This window comes from Ascaphus truei, unplaced genomic scaffold, assembly GCF_040206685.1.
Source record: "Ascaphus truei isolate aAscTru1 unplaced genomic scaffold, aAscTru1.hap1 HAP1_SCAFFOLD_536, whole genome shotgun sequence".
Lineage (NCBI taxonomy): Eukaryota > Metazoa > Chordata > Amphibia > Anura > Ascaphidae > Ascaphus > Ascaphus truei.
The window spans coordinates 145,001-166,587 of NW_027456867.1; the positions used below are offsets into that span (position 1 = coordinate 145,001).

Sequence of the window (21,587 nt, forward strand, 5' to 3'; positions counted from 1 at the left end):
AATATTTATTTATATATTGGGTTGTGGAACATATGAATCCACATATCCCCACCCTATCCAAGATTTTATAACCAGCATGTACCTACAATTTAGTCAATATATTCACTTATTTAATCAAACCTAATGAATAACTAGCATACATGCTTGTACCAACAGATTTTTTTACAATTATATGTAAGTTATATTCCTAAGGTATGGGTATGGGATTCATATGTTTCTGACTGGGTGACTGGGTGGGGGGTGGGGTGACTGACTGGGTGGGGGGGTGGGGTGACTGACTGGGTGGGGGGTGGGGTGACTGACTGGGTTACTTTTGACTGACTGGGTGACTCGGTGGGGGGGTGGGGAGAAACACCCCGCTACTTCCTCCCGCCCTGCGCGGGCTGCGGGAGCACCGAGGGGAGAGAAACACCGGCTACTGCAGTATCTTCAGACCCGCGCGGGCAGCGGGAGCGCCGGAGAGAGGGGGAAGGATGTATCAGTGTATATATAAATATTTAAAGTGTATTAAATTCCCCCCACCTCAAGCATCTGTCCAAACTCCTCCATGCCCAGATGAGTGCAGGTCTTGTAAATTACAGGAGCTGACACAATTATACAAGAGGATAGAGGAGGAGGAGCAGACGCGCACGCACTCTCACACCCCCCCCCCATTACTTACCCGTGCAGAAAGGGCGGTTTGAAGTCCTGGCAACTCCATCCCGCGTCACAGCCAATCAGCTCTGATTTTATTTATTTTTCCGAGCAGGAGAAAGGTTACTGGCCACGAGCCAATATCCGATCGCAGCTGGCGAGTGGGCGAGTGGGTTTGTCGAGCACTGGTAATTAGTATAGAGCTAAATGTTTCAATAATAATATTATCATAAAAAGGGTCATTTGGTTAAACCCTTTGGCCAAAGCGTTATAAGCCTACGAGCCAACGTCAGAGCAAAGCCGATCTGCAGGTCCTAACACTGACCTGCTGACCCTTTTCCTCCTCTCCCTCTGTGGGGGGAGAATGAGTACAGTGAGCCCGTTCATACAGCATAATGAGAAAAACCTGCCCTGCTTTAATAAGTGGGGAGGGGCACGCCACCAACCTCCAGCCAACTGAGATCAGCTGAAAAGGGGGGGGGGGGGGGAGAGGGGGGGGAGGAGAGGGGGGGGAGAGAGGAGAGGGGGAAGAGAGAAGAGAGGGAGCAGAGAGAGAGGTGTGGAGAGAGGACAGGAGCCAAGAGGGAGGAAGAGGGCTAATGGGAGGGGGAGAGGAGGGAGGAGAGGAGGGGGTGAGAGAAGGAGGGGGTGAGAGGGGGGAGGGGTGAGAGGGGGGAGGGGTGAGAGAGGGGAAGGGTAAGAGAGGGGAAGGGGAAGAGAGGGGAAGGGGAAGAGAGGGAAGGGAGGAGAGGGGGGGAGGGGTGAGAGAGGAAGGGTAAGAGAGGGGAGGGGGAGAGAGGGGAGGGGGGAGAGATGGGAGCGAGGGGAGGGGGGAGAGATGGAAGCGAGGGGAGAGGAGGGAGAGAGGGAAGGGGGGAGAGAGGGAAGGGGGGAGAGGGGGGAGAGAGGGAAGGGGGGAGAGAGGGAAGGGGGGAGAGGGGGGAGAGAGGGAAGGGGGGAGAGGAGGGAGGAGGGAGAGGAGGGAGGGGGAAAAGGGGGGAGGGGGGAGAGAGGGGAGGGGGGAGAGAGGGAAGGGGGGAGAGAGGGAAGGGGGGAGAGAGGGAAGGGGGGAGAGGGGTTAGGGGGGAGAGAGGGAAGGGGGGAGAGAGGGGAGGGTGGAAAGAGGGATGGGGGAAAGAGGGGAGGGGGGAAAGAGGGGAGGGGGGAAAGAGGGGAGGGGGGAAAGGAAGAGACCTGGGGAGATATCAGATGGAGGGGGAGGGGACTCACCGGTTGAGCAGTTGTCAAAGTTGAAGTCCCCACAGAGAACGTCAAACGCGATTATGTCACCGACCTCACTATGCTGAGACTGGAACTCAGACAGCCATTGGAGAAGGAGAGACATCTGATCACAGCGTATAAAACCATCAGCTGGGGGGGGGGAGAGAGAGAGACATCTGATCACAGCGTATAAAACCATCAGCTGGGGGGGGGGGGGGAGAGAGGGAGACATCTGATCACAGCGTATAAAACCATCAGCTGGGGGGGGGGGGGAGAGAGGGAGACATCTGATCACAGCGTATAAAACCATCAGCTGGGGGGGGGAGAGAGGGAGACATCTGATCACAGCGTATAAAACCATCAGCTGGGAGGGGGGGAGGGAGAGAGAGAGAGACATCTGATCACAGCGTATAAAACCATCAGCTGGGGGGGGGGGAGAGAGGGAGACATCTGATCACAGCGTATAAACCCATCAGCTGGGGGGGGGGGGGAGGGAGAGAGAGAGAGACATCTGATCACAGCGTATAAAACCATCAGCTGGGGGGGGAGGGAGAGAGGGAGACATCTGATCACAGCGTATAAAACCATCAGCTGGGGGGGGAGGGAGAGAGAGAGAGAGAGGAGAGAGGGAGACATCTGATCACAGCGTATAAAACCATCAGCTGGGGGGGGAGGGAGAGAGAGAGAGAGAGAGAGAGAGGAGAGAGGGAGACATCTGATCACAGCGTATAAAACCATCAGCTGGGGGGGGGAGGGAGAGAGAGAAAGAGACATCTGATCACAGCGTATAAAACCATCAGCTGGGGGGGGAGGGAGAGAGAGAAAGAGACATCTGATCACAGCGTATAAAACCATCAGCTGGGGGGGGAGGGAGAGAGAGAGAGACATCTGATCACAGCATATAAAACCATCAGCTGGGGGGGGGGAGAGAGGGAGAGAGGGAGAGAGGGAGAGATATCTGATCACAGCGTATAAAACCATCAGCTGGGGGGGGAGGGAGAGAGAGAGACATCTGATCACAGCGTATAAAACCATCAGCTGGGGGGGGAGGGAGAGAGAGAGAGAGAGAGAGACATCTGATCACAGCATATAAAACCATCAGCTGGGGGGGAGAGAGGAGAGAGGGAGAGAGAGGAGAGAGGGAGAGAGAGGAGAGAGGGAGAGAGAGACATCTGCTCACAGCGTATAAAAGTTAGAGCGAGAGAGAGAGATCACAGCATGTACTGTATATGGAAAGAGGGAGAGTGAGGGGAGGGGAGGAAAGAGAGGCGAGAGAGAGAGTGAGGGGGCAGAGAGTGGGGGGGCAGGAGCGTATAGGACCACCCCCTGGGGAAGGGGGGGGAGGGAGATATCTGATTACAACATTTATATGGAAAAAAAGAGGGAGGGAGAGTTTGGGGGAGAGAGGTGGGAAAGAGAGCGAGGGGGGGTGAAGGAAAGTGTGAGGGAGAGAAATTAGGAATATTTTTACCCATAATCCCCTTTATTCTATTACCTCTATGCCAGCAAGGAATTACAATGCCATAATCCTCACTATAAGGCTCCCTGATCTGCTCCTCACTATAAGGCTCCCTGATCTGCTCCTCAGTATAAGGATCCCTGATCTGCTCCTCGCTATAAGGCTCCCTGATCTGCTCCTCGCTATAAGGTTCCCTGATCTGCTCCTCAGTATAAGGATCCCTGATCTGCTCCTCGCTATAAGGCTCCCTGATCTGCTCCTCAGTATAAGGATCCCTGATCTGCTCCTCGCTATAAGGCTCCCTGATCTGCTCCTCGCTATAAGGCTCCCTGATCTGCTCCTCACTATAAGGCTCCCTGATCTGCTCCTCACTATAAGGCTCCCTGATCTGCTCCTCACTATAAGGCTCCCTGATCTGCTCCTCGCTATAAGGCTCCCTGATCTGCTCCTCGCTATAAGGCTCCCTGATCTGCTCCTCACTATAAGGCTCCCTGATCTGCTCCTCAGTATAAGGATCCCTGATCTGCTCCTCGCTATAAGGCTCCCTGATCTGCTCCTCGCTATAAGGCTCCCTGATCTGCTCCTCGCTATAAGGCTCCCTGATCTGCTCCTCACTATAAGGCTCCCTGATCTGCTCCTCACTATAAGGCTCACTGATCTGCTCCTCGCTATAAGGCTCCCTGATCTGCTCCTCAGTATAAGGCTCCCTGATCTGCTCCTTAGTATAAGTCTCCCTGATCTACTTCTCACTATAAGGCTCCCTGATCTGCTCCTCAGTATAAGGCTCCCTGATCTGCTCCTTAGTATAAGTCTCCCTGATATACTTCTCACTATAAGGCTCCCTGATCTGCTCCTCGCTATAAGGCTCCCTGATCTGCCCCTCGCTATAAAGGGGGTGCACAAAGCTTTAGGGTTACCCCGGTATCACAGGTACCCAGGGGGGCATTACCCCGGTATCACAGGTACCCAGGGGGGCATTACCCCGGTATCACAGGTACCCAGGGGGGCATTACCCCGGTATCACAGGTACCCAGGGGGGCATTACCCCGGTATCACAGGTACCCAGGGGGGCATTACCCCGGTATCACAGGTACCCAGGGGGGCATTACCCCGGTATCACAGGTACCCAGGGGGGCATTACCCCGGTATCACAGGTACCCAGGGGGGCATTACCCCGGTATCACAGGTACCCAGGGGGGCATTACCCCGGTATCACAGGTACCCAGGGGGGCATTACCCCGGTATCACAGGTACCCAGGGGGCATTACCCCGGTATCACAGGTACCCAGGGGGCATTACCCCGGTATCACAGGTACCCAGGGGGGCATTACCCCGGTATCACAGGTACCCAGGGGGGCATTACCCGGGTATCACAGGTACCCAGGGGGGCATTACCCCGGTATCACAGGTACCCAGGGGGGCATTACCCGGTATCACAGGTACCCAGGGGGGCATTACCCCGGTATCACAGGTACCCAGGTGGGCATTACCCCGGTATCACAGGTACCCAGGGGGGCATTACCCCGGTATCACAGGTACCCAGGGGGGCATTACCCCGGTATCACAGGTACCCAGGAGGGCATTACCCCGGTATCACAGGTACCCAGGAGGCATTACCTCGGTATCACAGGTACCCAGGGGGGCATTACCCCGTTATCACAGGTACCCAGGAGGCATTACCCCGGTATCACAGGTACCCAGGGGGGCATTACCCCAGTATCACAGGTACCCAGGGGGGCATTACCCCGGTATCACAGGTACCCAGGAGGCATTACCTCGGTATCACAGGTACCCAGGGGGGCATTACCCCGGTATCACAGGTACCCAGGGGGGCATTACCCCAGTATCACAGGTACCCAGGGGGGCATTACCCCGGTATCACAGGTACCCAGGAGGCATTACCTCGGTATCACAGGTACCCAGGGGGGCATTACCCCGGTATCACAGGTACCCAGGGGGGCATTACCCGGTATCACAGGTACCCAGGGGGGCATTACCCCGGTATCACAGGTACCCAGGAGGCATTACCTCGGTATCACAGGTACCCAGGGGGGTTACCCCGGTATCACAGGTACCCAGGAGGGCATTACCCCGGTATCACAGGTACCCAGGGGGGCATTACCCCAGTATCACAGGTACCCAGGGGGGCATTACCCCGGTATCACAGGTACCCAGGAGGCATTACCTCGGTATCACAGGTACCCAGGGGGGCATTACCCCGTTATCACAGGTACCCAGGAGGCATTACCCCGGTATCACAGGTACCCAGGGGGGCATTACCCCAGTATCACAGGTACCCAGGGGGGTTACCCCGGTATCACAGGTACCCAGGGGGGCATTACCCCGGTATCACAGGTACCCAGGAGGCATTACCTCGGTATCACAGGTACCCAGGGGGGCATTACCCCGGTATCACAGGTACCCAGGGGGGCATTACCCCGGTATCACAGGTACCCAGGGGGGTTACCCCGGTATCACAGGTACCCAGGGGGGCATTACCCCGGTATCACAGGTACCCAGGAGGGCATTACCCCGGTATCACAGGTACCCAGGGGGGCATTACCTCGGTATCACAGGTACCCAGGAGGCATTACCCGGTATCACAGGTACCCAGGGGGGCATTACCCCGGTATCACAGGTACCCAGGAGGCATTACCCCGGTATCACAGGTACCCAGGGGGGCATTACCCGGTATCACAGGTACCCAGGGGGGCATTACCCCGGTATCACAGGTACCCAGGGGGGCATTACCCGGTATCACAGGTACCCAGGGGGGCATTACCCCGGTATCACAGGTACCCAGGGGGGCATTACCCCGGTATCACAGGTACCCAGGGGGCATTACCCCGGTATCACAGGTACCCAGGAGGGCATTACCCCGGTATCACAGGTACCCAGGGGGGCATTACCCCGGTATCACAGGTACCCAGGGGGGCATTACCCCGGTATCACAGGTACCCAGGGGGGCATTACCCGGTATCACAGGTACCCAGGAGGGTTACCCCGGTATCACAGGTACCCAGGAGGGTTACCCCGGTATCACAGGTACCCAGGGGGCATTACCCCGGTATCACAGGTACCCAGGGGGGCATTACCCCGGTATCACAGGTACCCAGGGGGGCATTACCCCGGTATCACAGGTACCCAGGGGGCATTACCCGGTATCACAGGTACCCAGGGGGGCATTACCCCGGTATCACAGGTACCCAGGGGGGCATTACCCCGGTATCACAGGTACCCAGGGGGGCATTACCCCGGTATCACAGGTACCCAGGAGGGCATTACCCGGTATCAAAGGTACCCAGGGGGGCATTACCCCGGTATCACAGGTACCCAGGGGGCATTACCCCGATATCACAGGTACCCAGGAGGGCATTACCCCGGTATCACAGGTACCCAGGGGGGCATTACCCCGGTATCACAGGTATCCAGGGGGGCATTATCCCGGTATCACAGGTACCCAGGGGGCATTATCCCGGTATCACAGGTACCCAGGAGGGCAGTACCCCGGTATCACAGGTACCCAGGGGGGCATTACCCCGGTATCACAGGTATCCAGGGGGGCATTACCCGGTATCACAGGTACCCAGGGGGGCATTACCCCGGTATCACAGGTACCCAGGGGGGCATTACCCCGGTATCACAGGTACCAAGGGGGGCATTACCCCGGTATCACAGGTACCCAGGGGGCATTACCCGGTATCACAGGTACCCAGGAGGGTTACCCCGGTATCACAGGTACCCAGGGGGGCATTACCCCGGTATCACAGGTACCCAGGGGGGCATTACCCCGGTATCACAGGTACCCAGGGGGGCAGTACCCCGGTATCACAGATACCCAGGGGGGCATTACCCCGGTATCACAGGTACCCAGGGGGGCATTACCCCGGTATCACAGGTACCCAGGGGGGCATTACCCGGTATCACAGGTACCCAGGAGGGTTACCCCGGTATCACAGGTACCCAGGGGGGCATTACCCGGTATCACAGGTACCCAGGGGGGCATTACCCCGGTATCACAGGTACCCAGGAGGGTTACCCCGGTATCACAGGTACCCAGGGGGGCATTACCCCGGTATCACAGGTACCCAGGGGGGCATTACCCCGGTATCACAGGTACCCAGGGAGGCATTACCCCGGTATCACAGGTACCCAGGGGGGCATTACCCCGGTATCACAGGTACCCAGGGGGGCATTACCCCGGTATCACAGGTACCCAGGAGGGCATTACCCCGGTATCACAGGTACCCAGGGGGGCATTACCCCGGTATCACAGGTACCCAGGGGGGCATTACCCCGGTATCACAGGTACCCAGGGGGGCATTACCCCGGTATCACAGGTACCCAGGGGGGCATTACCCCGGTATCACAGGTACCCAGGGGGGCATTACCCCGGTATCACAGGTACCCAGGGGGGCATTACCCGGTATCACAGGTACCCAGGGGGGCATTACCCCGGTATCACAGGTACCCAGGGGGGCATTACCCCGGTATCACAGGTACCCAGGGGGGCATTACCCGGTATCACAGGTACCCAGGGGGGCATTACCCCGGTATCACAGGTACCCAGGGGGGCATTACCCCGGTATCACAGGTACCCAGGGGGGCATTACCCCGGTATCACAGGTACCCAGGGGGGCATTACCCCGGTATCACAGGTACCCAGGGGGGCATTACCCCGGTATCACAGGTACCCAGGGGGCATTACCCCGGTATCACAGGTACCCAGGGGGGCATTACCCCGGTATCACAGGTACCCAGGGGGGCATTACCCCGGTATCACAGGTACCCAGGAGGGTTACCCCGGTATCACAGGTACCCAGGAGGGTTACCCCGGTATCACAGGTACCCAGGGGGGCATTACCCCGGTATCACAGGTACCCAGGGGGGCATTACCCCGGTATCACAGGTACCCAGGGGGGCATTACCCCGGTATCACAGGTACCCAGGGGGGCATTACCCCGGCATCACAGGTACCCAGGGGGCATTACCCCGGTATCACAGGTACCCAGGGGGGCATTACCCCGGTATCACAGGTACCCAGGGGGGCATTACCCCGGTATCACAGGTACCCAGGGGGCATTACCCGGTATCACAGGTACCCAGGAGGGCATTACCCCGGTATCACAGGTACCCAGGGGGGCATTACCCCGGTATCACAGGTACCCAGGGGGGCATTACCCCGGTATCACAGGTACCCAGGGGGGCATTACCCCGGTATCACAGGTACCCAGGAGGGCATTACCCCGGTATCACAGGTACCCAGGGGGGCATTACCCCGGTATCACAGGTACCCAGGAGGGTTACCCCGGTATCACAGGTACCCAGGGGGGCATTACCCCGGTATCACAGGTACCCAGGGGGGCATTACCCCGGTATCACAGGTACCCAGGGGGGCATTACCCCGGTATCACAGGTACCCAGGGGGGCATTACCCCGGTATCACAGGTACCCAGGGGGGCATTACCCCGGTATCACAGGTACCCAGGGGGGCATTACCCCGGTATCACAGGTACCCAGGAGGGTTACCCCGGTATCACAGGTACCCAGGGGGGCATTACCCCGGTATCACAGGTACCCAGGGGGGCATTACCCCGGTATCACAGGTACCCAGGGGGGCATTACCCCGGTATCACAGGTACCCAGGGGCGCATTACCCCGGTATCACAGGTACCCAGGGGGGCATTACCCCGGTATCACAGGTACCCAGGGGGGCATTACCCGGTATCACAGGTACCCAGGGGGGCATTACCCCGGTATCACAGGTACCCAGGGGGGCATTACCCCGGTATCACAGGTACCCAGGGGGGCATTACCCGGTATCACAGGTACCCAGGGGGGCATTACCCCGGTATCACAGGTACCCAGGGGGGCATTACCTCGGTATCACATGTACCCAGGAGGCATTACCCCGGTATCTCAGGTACCCAGGAGGCATTACCCCGGTATCACAGGTACCCAGGGGGCATTACCCCGGTATCACAGGTACCCAGGGGGGCATTACCCCGGTATCACAGGTACCCAGGAGGGTTACCCCGGTATCACAGGTACCCAGACGGGTTACCCCGGTATCACAGGTACCCAGGGGGGCATTACCCCGGTATCACAGGGGGCGTCGGGCAATTGTTATCCTTTGCTCGGCAGCAGGGAAGCCTTAAGGGTCCTAAACCAAGGTGCCCCAGCACGAATAATTACCCCTCTGTGGAGACCCCTGAACCCCTGGACTGGTAGGAAAGTAGAGAGCTTTACGGGGTACCTCCCTCCTGTGTACTGGCATAGAAAGAGACATCTTATTACAGAATATAGTGTCACCCACAGAGGGCGGCTGTGCCCTCAGTACCACTCACCCTCAGGGGCATGTAAGTGGGTGCAGTTAATGTACCCCACAATGTTCTGCTTCTCCTCAGTGACTCCAACCTGAACCTGGGAGCAAAGAAGGAAACCGATAAGATGCTCTCTGTATTACAAAACCCAGCTGTCTATGTCCTGTGTATAATAAGAGGAGCCCCTCTGTCTGTGTCCTATGTATTAGGGTTATCACTCACTCACTCACTCAGTGTGCTCGGACCTGTCTCACTCACTCACTCAGTGTGCTCGGACCTGTCTCACTCACTCAGTGTGCTCAGACCTGTCTCACTCACTCACTGTGCTCGGACCTGTCTCACTCACTCACTGTGCTCGGACCTGTCTCACTCACTCACTCAGTGTGCTCGGACCTGTCTCACTCACTCACTCAGTGTGCTCGGACCTGTCTCACTCACTCAGTGTGCTCAGACCTGTCTCACTCACTCACTGTGCTCGGACCTGTCTCACTCACTCACTCAGTGTGCTCGGACCTGTCTCACTAACTCACTCAGTGTGCTCGGACCTGTCTCACTCACTCTGTGTGCTCGGACCTGTCTCACTCACTCACTCAGTGTGCTCGGACCTGTCTCACTCACTCACTCAGTGTGCTCGGACCTGTCTCACTCACTCACTCAGTGGGCTCGGACTTGTCTCACTCACTCTGTGTGCTCGGACCTGTCTCACTCACTCTGTGTGCTCGGACCTGTCTCACTCACTCACTCACTCACTCACTGTGCTCGGACCTGTCTCACTCACTCACTCAGTGTGCTCGGACCTGTCTCACTCACTCACTGTGCTCGGACCTGTCTCACTCACTCACTCACTGTGCTCGGACCTGTCTCACTCACTCACTCAGTGTGCTCGGACCTGTCTCACTCACTCTGTGTGCTCGGACCTGTCTCACTCACTCACTGTGCTCGGACCTGTCTCACTCACTCACTCTGTGTGCTCGGACCTGTCTCACTCACTCTGTGTGCTCGGACCTGTCTCACTCACTCACTCAGTGTGCTCGGACCTGTCTCACTCACTCACTCAGTGGGCTCGGACCTGTCTCACTCACTCAGTGTGCTCGGACCTGTCTCACTCACTCAGTGTGCTCGGACCTGTCTCCCTCAGTGTGCTCGGACCTGACTCACTCAGTGTGCTCAGACCTGTCTCACTCACTCACTCAGTGGGCTCGGACCTGTCTCACTCACTCAGTGTGCTCGGACCTGTCTCACTCACTCACTGTGCTCGGACCTGTCTCACTCACTCAGTGTGCTCGGACCTGTCTCACTCAGTGTGCTCGGACCTGTCTCACTCAGTGTGCTCGGACCTGACTCACTCAGTGTGCTCAGACCTGTCTCACTCACTCACTGTGCTCGGACCTGTCTCACTCACTCACTCAGTGTGCTCGGACCTGTCTCACTCACTCACTCAGTGTGCTCGGACCTGTCTCACTCACTCACTCTGTGTGCTCGGACCTGTCTCACTCACTCTGTGTGCTCGGACCTGTCTCACTCACTCACTCAGTGTGCTCGGACCTGTCTCACTCACTCACTCAGTGTGCTCGGACCTGTCTCACTCACTCACTCAGTGGGCTCGGACTTGTCTCACTCTGTGTGCTCGGACCTGTCTCACTCACTCTGTGTGCTCGGACCTGTCTCACTCACTCACTCACTGTGCTCGGACCTGTCTCACTCACTCACTCAGTGTGCTCGGACCTGTCTCACTCACTCACTGTGCTCGGACCTGTCTCACTCACTCACTGTGCTCGGACCTGTCTCACTCACTCACTCACTGTGCTCGGACCTGTCTCACTCACTCACTCAGTGTGCTCGGACCTGTCTCACTCACTCACTGTGCTCGGACCTGTCTCACTCACTCAGTGTGCTCGGACCTGTCTCACTCACTCAGTGTGCTCGGACCTGTCTCACTCACTCACTGTGCTCGGACCTGTCTCACTCACTCACTCTGTGTGCTCGGACCTGTCTCACTCACTCACTCTGTGTGCTCGGACCTGTCTCACTCACTCACTCAGTGTGCTCGGACCTGTCTCACTCACTCACTCAGTGGGCTCGGACCTGTCTCACTCACTCAGTGTGCTCGGACCTGTCTCACTCACTCAGTGTGCTCGGACCTGTCTCCCTCAGTGTGCTCGGACCTGACTCACTCAGTGTGCTCAGACCTGTCTCACTCACTCACTCAGTGGGCTCGGACCTGTCTCACTCACTCAGTGTGCTCGGACCAGTCTCACTCACTCAGTGTGCTCAGACCTGTCTCACTCAGTGTGCTCGGACCTGACTCACTCAGTGTGCTCAGACCTGTCTCACTCACTCAGTGTGCTCGGACCTGACTCACTCAGTGTGCTCGGACCTGTCTCACTCACTCAGTGTGCTCGGACCTGTCTCACTCACTCAGTGTGCTCGGACCTGTCTCACTCACTCACTCAGTGGGCTCGGACCTGTCTCACTCACTCAGTGTGCTCGGACCTGTCTCACTCACTCAGTGTGCTCGGACCTGTCTCCCTCAGTGTGCTCGGACCTGACTCACTCAGTGTGCTCAGACCTGTCTCACTCACTCACTCAGTGGGCTCGGACCTGTCTCACTCACTCAGTGTGCTCGGACCAGTCTCACTCACTCAGTGTGCTCAGACCTGTCTCACTCAGTGTGCTCGGACCTGACTCACTCAGTGTGCTCAGACCTGTCTCACTCACTCAGTGTGCTCGGACCTGACTCACTCAGTGTGCTCGGACCTGTCTCACTCACTCAGTGTGCTCGGACCTGTCTCACTCACTCAGTGTGCTCGGACCTGTTTCACTCACTCAGTGTGCTCGGACCTGTCTCACTCACTCAGTGTGCTCGGACCTGTCTCACTCACTCAGTGTGCTCGGACCTGTCTCACTCACTCAGTGTGCTCGGACCGTGACCCTGACCTCGCTGCGTTCTTCCTGCCCTGACCTCTTGCCTGTTTACTGAACTTTGCACCACTGCTGCCAGCCCGAGGCGAGCACGTCACACAACGCATCTGATCTCAAACGCTCTATTAGAGAGGGTCGGGGTTCCCCACCTCGCTGTGTCAGTCTCTGGAGAATCTCCCTCTCCCCACCTCGCTGTGTCAGGCTCTGGAGAATCTCCCTCTCCCCACCTCGCTGTGTCAGGCTTTGGAGAATCTCCCTCTCCCCACTCCCCACCTCGCTGTGTCAGTCTCTGGAGAATCTCCCTCTCCCCACCTCGCTGTGTCAGGCTCTGGAGAATCTCCCTCTCCCCACTCGCCACCTCGCTGTGTCAGTCTCTGGAGAATCTCCCACTCCCCACCTCGCTGTGTCAGTCTCTGGAGAATCTCCCTCTCCTCACCTTGCTGTGTCAGTCTCTGGAGAATCTCCCTCTCCCCACCTCGCTGTGTCAGGCTCTGGAGAATTTCCCTCTCCCCACCTCGCTGTGTCAGGCTCTGGAGAATCTCCCTCTCCCCACCTCGCTGTGTCAGGCTCTGGAGAATCTCCCTCTCCCCACCTCACTGTGTCAGGCTCTGGAGAATCTCCCTCTCCCCACCTCGCTGTGTCAGGCTCTGGAGAATCTCCCTCTCCCCACTCCCCACCTCGCTGTGTCAGTCTCTGGAGAATCTCCCTCTCCTCACCTTGCTGTGTCAGTCTCTGGAGAATCTCCCTCTCCCCACCTCGCTGTGTCAGGCTCTGGAGAATCTCCCTCTCCCCACCTCGCTGTGTCAGTCTCTGGAGAATCTCCCTCTCCCCACCTCGCTGTGTCAGGCTCTGGAGAATCTCCCTCTCCCCACTCCCCACCTCGCTGTGTCAGTCTCTGGAGAATCTCCCTCTCCCCACCTCGCTGTGTCAGTCTCTGGAGAATCTCCCACTCCCCACCTCGCTGTGTCAGTCTCTGGAGAATCTCCCTCTCCCCACCTCGCTGTGTCAGGCTCTGGAGAATCTCCCTCTCCCCACTCCCCACCTCGCTGTGTCAGGCTCTGGAGAATCTCCCTCTCCCCACCTCGCTGTGTCAGGCTCTGGAGAATCTCCCTCTCCCCACCTCGCTGTGTCAGGCTCTGGAGAATCTCCCTCTCCCCACCTCGCTGTGTCAGTCTCTGGAGAATCTCCCTCTCCCCACCTCGCTGTGTCAGTCTCTGGAGAATCTCCCTCTCCCCACCTCGCTGTGTCAGGCTCTGGAGAATCTCCCTCTCCCCACTCGCCACCTCGCTGTGTCAGTCTCTGGAGAATCTCCCACTCCCCACCTCGCTGTGTCAGTCTCTGGAGAATCTCCCTCTCCTCACCTCGCTGTGTCAGTCTCTGGAGAATCTCCCTCTCCCCACCTCGCTGTGTCAGGCTCTGGAGAATTTCCCTCTCCCCACCTCGCTGTGTCAGGCTCTGGAGAATCTCCCTCTCCCCACCTCGCTGTGTCAGGCTCTGGAGAATCTCCCTCTCCCCACCTCGCTGTGTCAGTCTCTGGAGAATCTCCCTCTCCCCACCTCGCTGTGTCAGGCTCTGGAGAATCTCCCTCTCCCCACTCCCCACCTCGCTGTGTCAGTCTCTGGAGAATCTCCCTCTCCCCACCTCGCTGTGTCAGTCTCTGGAGAATCTCCCACTCCCCACCTCGCTGTGTCAGTCTCTGGAGAATCTCCCTCTCCCCACCTCGCTGTGTCAGGCTCTGGAGAATCTCCCTCTCCCCACTCCCCACCTCGCTGTGTCAGGCTCTGGAGAATCTCCCTCTCCCCACCTCGCTGTGTCAGTCTCGGGAGAATCTCCCTCTCCCCACCTCGCTGTGTCAGGCTCTGGAGAATCTCCCTCTCCCCACCTCGCTGTGTCAGGCTCTGGAGAATCTCCCTCTCCCCACCTCGCTGTGTCAGGCTCTGGAGAATCTCCCTCTCCCCACTCCCCACCTCGCTGTGTCAGTCTCTGGAGAATCTCCCCACCTCGCTGTGTCAGTCTCTGGAGAATCTCCCACTCCCCACCTCGCTGTGTCAGGCTCTGGAGAATCTCCCTCTCCCCACCTCGCTGTGTCAGGCTCTGGAGAATCTCCCTCTCCCCACTCCCCACCTCGCTGTGTCAGGCTCTGGAGAATCTCCCTCTCCCTACCTCGCTGTGTCAGGCTCTGGAGAATCTCCCTCTCCCCACTCCCCACCTCGCTGTGTCAGGCTCTGGAGAATCTCCCTCTCCCCACCTCGCTGTGTCAGGCTCTGGAGAATCTCCCTCTCCCCACCTCGCTGTGTCAGGCTCTGGAGAATCTCCCTCTCCCCACCTCGCTGTGTCAGGCTCTGGAGAATCTCCCCTCCCCCCACCTCGCTGTGTCAGTCTCTGGAGAATCTCCCTCTCCCCACCTCGCTGTGTCAGGCTCTGGAGAATCTCCCTCTCCCCACCTCGCTGTGTCAGTCTCTGGAGAATCTCCCTCTCCCCACCTCGCTGAGTCAGGCTCTGGAGAATCTCCCTCTCCCCACCTCGCTGTGTCAGTCTCTGGAGAATCTCCCTCTCCCCACCTCGCTGTGTCAGACTCTGGAGAATCTCCCCTCCCCCCACCTCGCTGTGTCAGTCTCTGGAGAATCTCCCTCTCCCCACCTCGCTGTGTCAGGCTCTGGAGAATCTCCCTCTCCCCACCTCGCTGTGTCAGGCTCTGGAGAATCTCCCTCTCCCCACCTCGCTGTGTCAGTCTCTGGAGAATCTCCCCCTCCCCACCTCGCTGTGTCAGGCTCTGGAGAATCTCCCTCTCCCCACCTCGCTGTGTCAGGCTCTGGAGAATCTCCCTCTCCCCACTCCCCACCTCGCTGTGTCAGTCTCTGGAGAATCTCCCTCTCCCCACCTCGCTGTGTCAGGCTCTGGAGAATCTCCCTCTCCCCACTCCCCACCTCGCTGTGTCAGTCTCTGGAGAATCTCCCTCTCCCCACCTCGCTGTGTCAGTCTCTGGAGAATCTCCCTCTCCCCACCTCGCTGTGTCAGGCTCTGGAGAATCTCCCTCTCCCCACCTCGCTGTGTCAGGCTCTGGAGAATCTCCCTCTCCCCACCTCGCTGTGTCAGGCTCTGGAGAATCTCCCTCTCCCCACCTCGCTGTGTCAGGCTCTGGAGAATCTCCCCCTCCCCACCTCGCTGTGTAAGGCTCTGGAGAATCTCCCTCTCCCCACCTCGCTGTGTCAGGCTCTGGAGAATCTCCCTCTCCCCACCTCGCTGTGTAAGGCTGTGGAGAATCTCCCTCTCCCCACCTCGCTGTGTAAGGCTGTGGAGAATCTCCCTCTCCCCACCTCGCTGTGTCAGGCTCTAGAGAATCTCCCCACTCCCCACCTCGCTGTGTCAGTCTCTGGAGAATCTCCCTCTCCCCACCTCGCTGTGTCAGGCTCTGGAGAATCTCCCTCTCCCCACTCCCCACCTCGCTGTGTCAGTCTCTGGAGAATCTCCCTCTCCCCACCTCGCTGTGTCAGTCTCTGGAGAATCTCCCTCTCCCCACCTCGCTGTGTCAGTCTCTGGAGAATCTCCCTCTCCCCACCTCGCTGTGTCAGGCTCTGGAGAATCTCCCTCTCCCCACCTCGCTGTGTAAGGCTCTGGAGAATCTCCCTCTCCCCACCTCGCTGTGTAAGGCTCTGGAGAATCTCCCTCTCCCCACCTCGCTGTGTCAGGCTCTAGAGAATCTCCCCACTCCCCACCTCGCTGTGTCAGGCTCTGGAGAATCTCCCTCTCCCCACCTCGCTGTGTCAGTCTCTGGAGAATCTCCCTCTCCCCACCTCGCTGTGTCAGGCTCTGGAGAATCTCCCTCTCCCCACTCCCCACCTCGCTGTGTCAGTCTCTGGAGAATCTCCCTCTCCCCACCTCGCTGTGTCAGGCTCTGGAGAATTTCCCTCTCCCCACCTCGCTGTGTCAGGCTCTGGAGAATCTCCCTCTCCCCACCTCGCTGTGTCAGGCTCTGGAGAATCTCCCTCTCCCCACCTCGCTGTGTCAGTCTCTGGAGAATCTCCCTCTCCCCACCTCGCTGTGTCAGGCTCTGGAGAATCTCCCTCTCCCCACTCCCCACCTCGCTGTGTCAGTCTCTGGAGAATCTCCCTCTCCCCACCTCGCTGTGTCAGGCTCTGGAGAATCTCCCTCTCTCCACCTCGCTGTGTCAGTCTCTGGAGAATCTCCCCCTCCCCACCTCGCTGTGTCAGGCTCTGGAGAATCTCCCTCTCCCCACCTCGCTGTGTCAGGCTCTGGAGAATCTCCCTCTCCCCACTCCCCACCTCGCTGTGTCAGTCTCTGGAGAATCTCCCTCTCCCCACCTCGCTGTGTCAGGCTCTGGAGAATCTCCCTCTCCCCACTCCCCACCTCGCTGTGTCAGTCTCTGGAGAATCTCCCTCTCCCCACCTCGCTGTGTCAGTCTCTGGAGAATCTCCCTCTCCCCACCTCGCTGTGTCAGTCTCTGGAGAATCTCCCTCTCCCCACCTCGCTGTGTCAGGCTCTGGAGAATCTCCCTCTCCCCACCTCGCTGTGTCAGGCTCTGGAGAATCTCCCTCTCCCCACCTCGCTGTGTCAGGCTCTGGAGAATCTCCCCCTCCCCACCTCGCTGTGTCAGGCTCTGGAGAATCTCCCTCTCCCCACCTCGCTGTGTCAGGCTCTGGAGAATCTCCCTCTCCCCACCTCGCTGTGTAAGGCTGTGGAGAATCTCCCTCTCCCCACCTCGCTGTGTAAGGCTGTGGAGAATCTCCCTCTCCCCACCTCGCTGTGTCAGGCTCTAGAGAATCTCCCCACTCCCCACCTCGCTGTGTCAGTCTCTGGAGAATCTCCCTCTCCCCACCTCGCTGTGTCAGGCTCTGGAGAATCTCCCTCTCCCCACTCCCCACCTCGCTGTGTCAGTCTCTGGAGAATCTCCCCCTCCCCACCTCACTGTGTCAGGCTCTGGAGAATCTCTCTCTCCCCACTCCCCACCTCGCTGTGTCAGTCTCTGGAGAATCTCCCTCTCCCCACCTCGCTGTGTCAGTCTCTGGAGAATCTCCCTCTCCCCACCTCGCTGTGTCAGTCTCTGGAGAATCTCCCTCTCCCCACCTCGCTGTGTCAGGCTCTGGAGAATCTCCCTCTCCCCACCTCGCTGTGTAAGGCTCTGGAGAATCTCCCTCTCCCCACCTCGCTGTGTAAGGCTCTGGAGAATCTCCCTCTCCCCACCTCGCTGTGTCAGGCTCTAGAGAATCTCCCCACTCCCCACCTCGCTGTGTCAGGCTCTGGAGAATCTCCCTCTCCCCACCTCGCTGTGTCAGTCTCTGGAGAATCTCCCTCTCCCCACCTCGCTGTGTCAGGCTCTGGAGAATCTCCCTCTCCCCACTCCCCACCTCGCTGTGTCAGTCTCTGGAGAATCTCCCACTCCCCACCTCGCTGTGTCAGGCTCTGGAGAATTTCCCTCTCCCCACCTCGCTGTGTCAGGCTCTGGAGAATCTCCCTCTCCCCACCTCGCTGTGTCAGGCTCTGGAGAATCTCCCTCTCCCCACCTCGCTGTGTCAGTCTCTGGAGAATCTCCCTCTCCCCACCTCGCTGTGTCAGGCTCTGGAGAATCTCCCTCTCCCCACTCCCCACCTCGCTGTGTCAGTCTCTGGAGAATCTCCCTCTCCCCACCTCGCTGTGTCAGTCTCTGGAGAATCTCCCACTCCCCACCTCGCTGTGTCAGTCTCTGGAGAATCTCCCTCTCCCCACCTCGCTGTGTCAGGCTCTGGAGAATCTCCCTCTCCCCACTCCCCACCTCGCTGTGTCAGGCTCTGGAGAATCTCCCTCTCCCCACCTCGCTGTGTCAGTCTCGGGAGAATCTCCCTCTCCCCACCTCGCTGTGTCAGGCTCTGGAGAATCTCCCTCTCCCGACCTCGCTGTGTCAGGCTCTGGAGAATCTCCCTCTCCCCACCTCGCTGTGTCAGGCTCTGGAGAATCTCCCTCTCCCCACTCCCCACCTCGCTGTGTCAGTCTCTGGAGAATCTCCCCACCTCGCTGTGTCAGTCTCTGGAGAATCTCCCACTCCCCACCTCGCTGTGTCAGGCTCTGGAGAATCTCCCTCTCCCCACCTCGCTGTGTCAGGCTCTGGAGAATCTCCCTCTCCCCACTCCCCACCTCGCTGTGTCAGGCTCTGGAGAATCTCCCTCTCCCTACCTCGCTGTGTCAGGCTCTGGAGAATCTCCCTCTCCCCACTCCCCACCTCGCTGTGTCAGGCTCTGGAGAATCTCCCTCTCCCCACCTCGCTGTGTCAGGCTCTGGAGAATCTCCCTCTCCCCACCTCGCTGTGTCAGGCTCTGGAGAATCTCCCTCTCCCCACCTCGCTGTGTCAGGCTCTGGAGAATCTCCCCTCCCCCCACCTCGCTGTGTCAGTCTCTGGAGAATCTCCCTCTCCCCACCTCGCTGTGTCAGGCTCTGGAGAATCTCCCTCTCCCCACCTCGCTGTGTCAGTCTCTGGAGAATCTCCCTCTCCCCACCTCGCTGTGTCAGGCTCTGGAGAATCTCCCTCTCCCCACCTCGCTGTGTCAGTCTCTGGAGAATCTCCCTCTCCCCACCTCGCTGTGTCAGTCTCTGGAGAATCTCCCCTCCCCCCACCTCGCTGTGTCAGTCTCTGGAGAATCTCCCTCTCCCCACCTCGCTGTGTCAGGCTCTGGAGAATCTCCCTCTCCCCACCTCGCTGTGTCAGGCTCTGGAGAATCTCCCTCTCCCCACCTCGCTGTGTCAGTCTCTGGAGAATCTCCCCCTCCCCACCTCGCTGTGTCAGGCTCTGGAGAATCTCCCTCTCCCCACCTCGCTGTGTCAGGCTCTGGAGAATCTCCCTCTCCCCACTCCCCACCTCGCTGTGTCAGTCTCTGGAGAATCTCCCTCTCCCCACCTCGCTGTGTCAGGCTCTGGAGAATCTCCCTCTCCCCACTCCCCACCTCGCTGTGTCAGTCTCTGGACAATCTCCCTCTCCCCACCTCGCTGTGTCAGTCTCTGGAGAATCTCCCTCTCCCCACCTCGCTGTGTCAGGCTCTGGAGAATCTCCCTCTCCCCACCTCGCTGTGTCAGGCTCTGGAGAATCTCCCTCTCCCCACCTCGCTGTGTCAGGCTCTGGAGAATCTCCCCCTCCCCACCTCGCTGTGTAAGGCTCTGGAGAATCTCCCTCTCCCCACCTCGCTGTGTCAGGCTCTGGAGAATCTCCCTCTCCCCACCTCGCTGTGTAAGGCTCTGGAGAATCTCCCTCTCCCCACCTTGCTGTGTAAGGCTCTGGAGAATCTCCCTCTCCCCACCTCGCTGTGTCAGGCTCTAGAGAATCTCCCCACTCCCCACCTCGCTGTGTCAGTCTCTGGAGAATCTCCCTCTCCCCACCTCGCTGTGTCAGTCTCTGGAGAATCTCCCTCTCCCCACCTCGCTGTGTCAGGCTCTGGAGAATCTCCCTCTCCCCACTCCCCACCTCGCTGTGTCAGTCTCTGGAGAATCTCCCCCTCCCCACCTCGCTGTGTCAGGCTCTGGAGAATCTCTCTCTCCGCACTCCCCACCTCGCTGTGTCAGTCTCTGGAGAATCTCCCTCTCCCCACCTCGCTGTGTCAGTCTCTGGAGAATCTCCCTCTCCCCACCTCGCTGTGTCAGTCTCTGGAGAATCTCCCTCTCCCCACTCCCCACCTCGCTGTGTCAGTATCTGGAGAATCTCCCCCTCCCCACCTCGCTGTGTCAGGCTCTGGAGAATCTCCCTCTCCCCACCTCGCTGTGTCAGGCTCTGGAGAATCTCCATCTCCCCACCTCGCTGTGTCAGGCTCTGGAGAATCTCCCTCTCCCCACCTCGCTGTGTCAGTCTCTGGAGAATCTCCCTCTCCCCACCTCGCTGTATCAGTCTCTGGAGAATCTCCCTCTCCCCACCTCGCTGTGTCAGTCTCTGGAGAATCTCCATCTCCCCACCTCGCTGTGTCAGTCTCTGGAGAATCTCCCTCTCCCCACCTCGCTGTGTCAGGCTCTGGAGAATCTCCCTCTCCCCACCTTGCTGTGTCAGTCTTTGGAGAATCTCCCTCTCCCCACCTCGCTGTGTCAGTCTCTGGAGAATCTCCCTCTCCCCACCTCGCTGTGTCAGGCTCTGGAGAATCTCCCTCCCCACCTCGCTGTGTCAGGCTCTGGAGAATCTCCCTCTCCCCACTCCCCAACTCGCTGTGTCAGTCTCTGGAGAATCTCCCTCTCCCCACCTCGCTGTGTCAGGCTCTGGAGAATCTCCCTCTCCCCACCTCGCTGTGTCAGGCTCTGGAGAATCTCCCTCTCCCCACCTCGCTGTGTCAGGCTATAGAGAATCTCCCTCTCCCCACCTCGCTGTGTCAGGCTCTGGAGAATCTCCCTCTCCCCACCTCGCTGTGTCAGGCTCTGGAGAATCTCCCTCTCCCCACCTCGCTGTGTCAGGCTCTGGAGAATCTCACCCTCCCCACCTCGCTGTGTCAGTCTCTGGAGAATCTCCCTCTCCCCACCTCGCTGTGTCAGGCTCTGGAGATTCTCCCACTCCCCACCTCGCTGTGTAAGGCTCTGGAGAATCTCCCTCTTCCCACCTCGCTGTGTCAGGCTCTGGAGATTCTCCCTCTCCCCACTCCCCACCTCGCTGTGTCAGGCTCTGGAGATTCTCCCACTCCCCACCTCGCTGTGTCAGTCTCTGGAGAATCTCCCTCTCCCCACCTCGCTGTGTCAGTCTCTGGAGAATCTCCCTCTCCCCACCTCGCTGTGTCAGGTTCTGGAGAATCTCCCTCTCCCCACCTCGCTGTGTCAGGCTCTGGAGATTCTCCCTCTCCCCACTCCCCACCTCGCTGTGTCAGTCTCTGGAGAATCTCCCCACTCCCCACCTCGCTGTGTCAGTCTCTGGAGAATCTCCCTCTCCCCACCTCGCTGTGTCAGTCTAGGAGAATCTCCCTCTCCCCACCTCGCTGTGTCAGGTTCTGGAGAATCTCCCTCTCCCCACCTCGCTGTGTCAGGCTCTGGAGAATCTCCCTCTCCCCACCTCGCTGTGTCAGTCTCTGGAGAATCTC

General features: G+C 58.8%; 1 protein-coding gene across 6 annotated transcripts in view; it reads right to left on the minus strand.

The window, feature by feature from the left end:
- The window catches only part of LOC142485095 (sphingomyelin phosphodiesterase 5-like), a 137,953-nt gene that overhangs the window by 40,971 nt on the left and 75,395 nt on the right, over positions 1-21,587 (minus strand). For all 6 annotated transcript variants that reach the window (XR_012798359.1, XR_012798360.1, XM_075584302.1 and 3 more), the window contains exons 2-3: positions 9,661-9,736; positions 1,864-2,004 (exon numbers count right to left, since the gene is read on the minus strand). Coding sequence is in view for 4 of the 6 variants with exons in the window: in XM_075584302.1 (XP_075440417.1) it covers positions 1,864-2,004; positions 9,661-9,736 (217 nt within the window). In the remaining 2 variants the exon portion in view is untranslated. The remainder of the gene's footprint in view (positions 1-1,863; positions 2,005-9,660; positions 9,737-21,587) is intronic.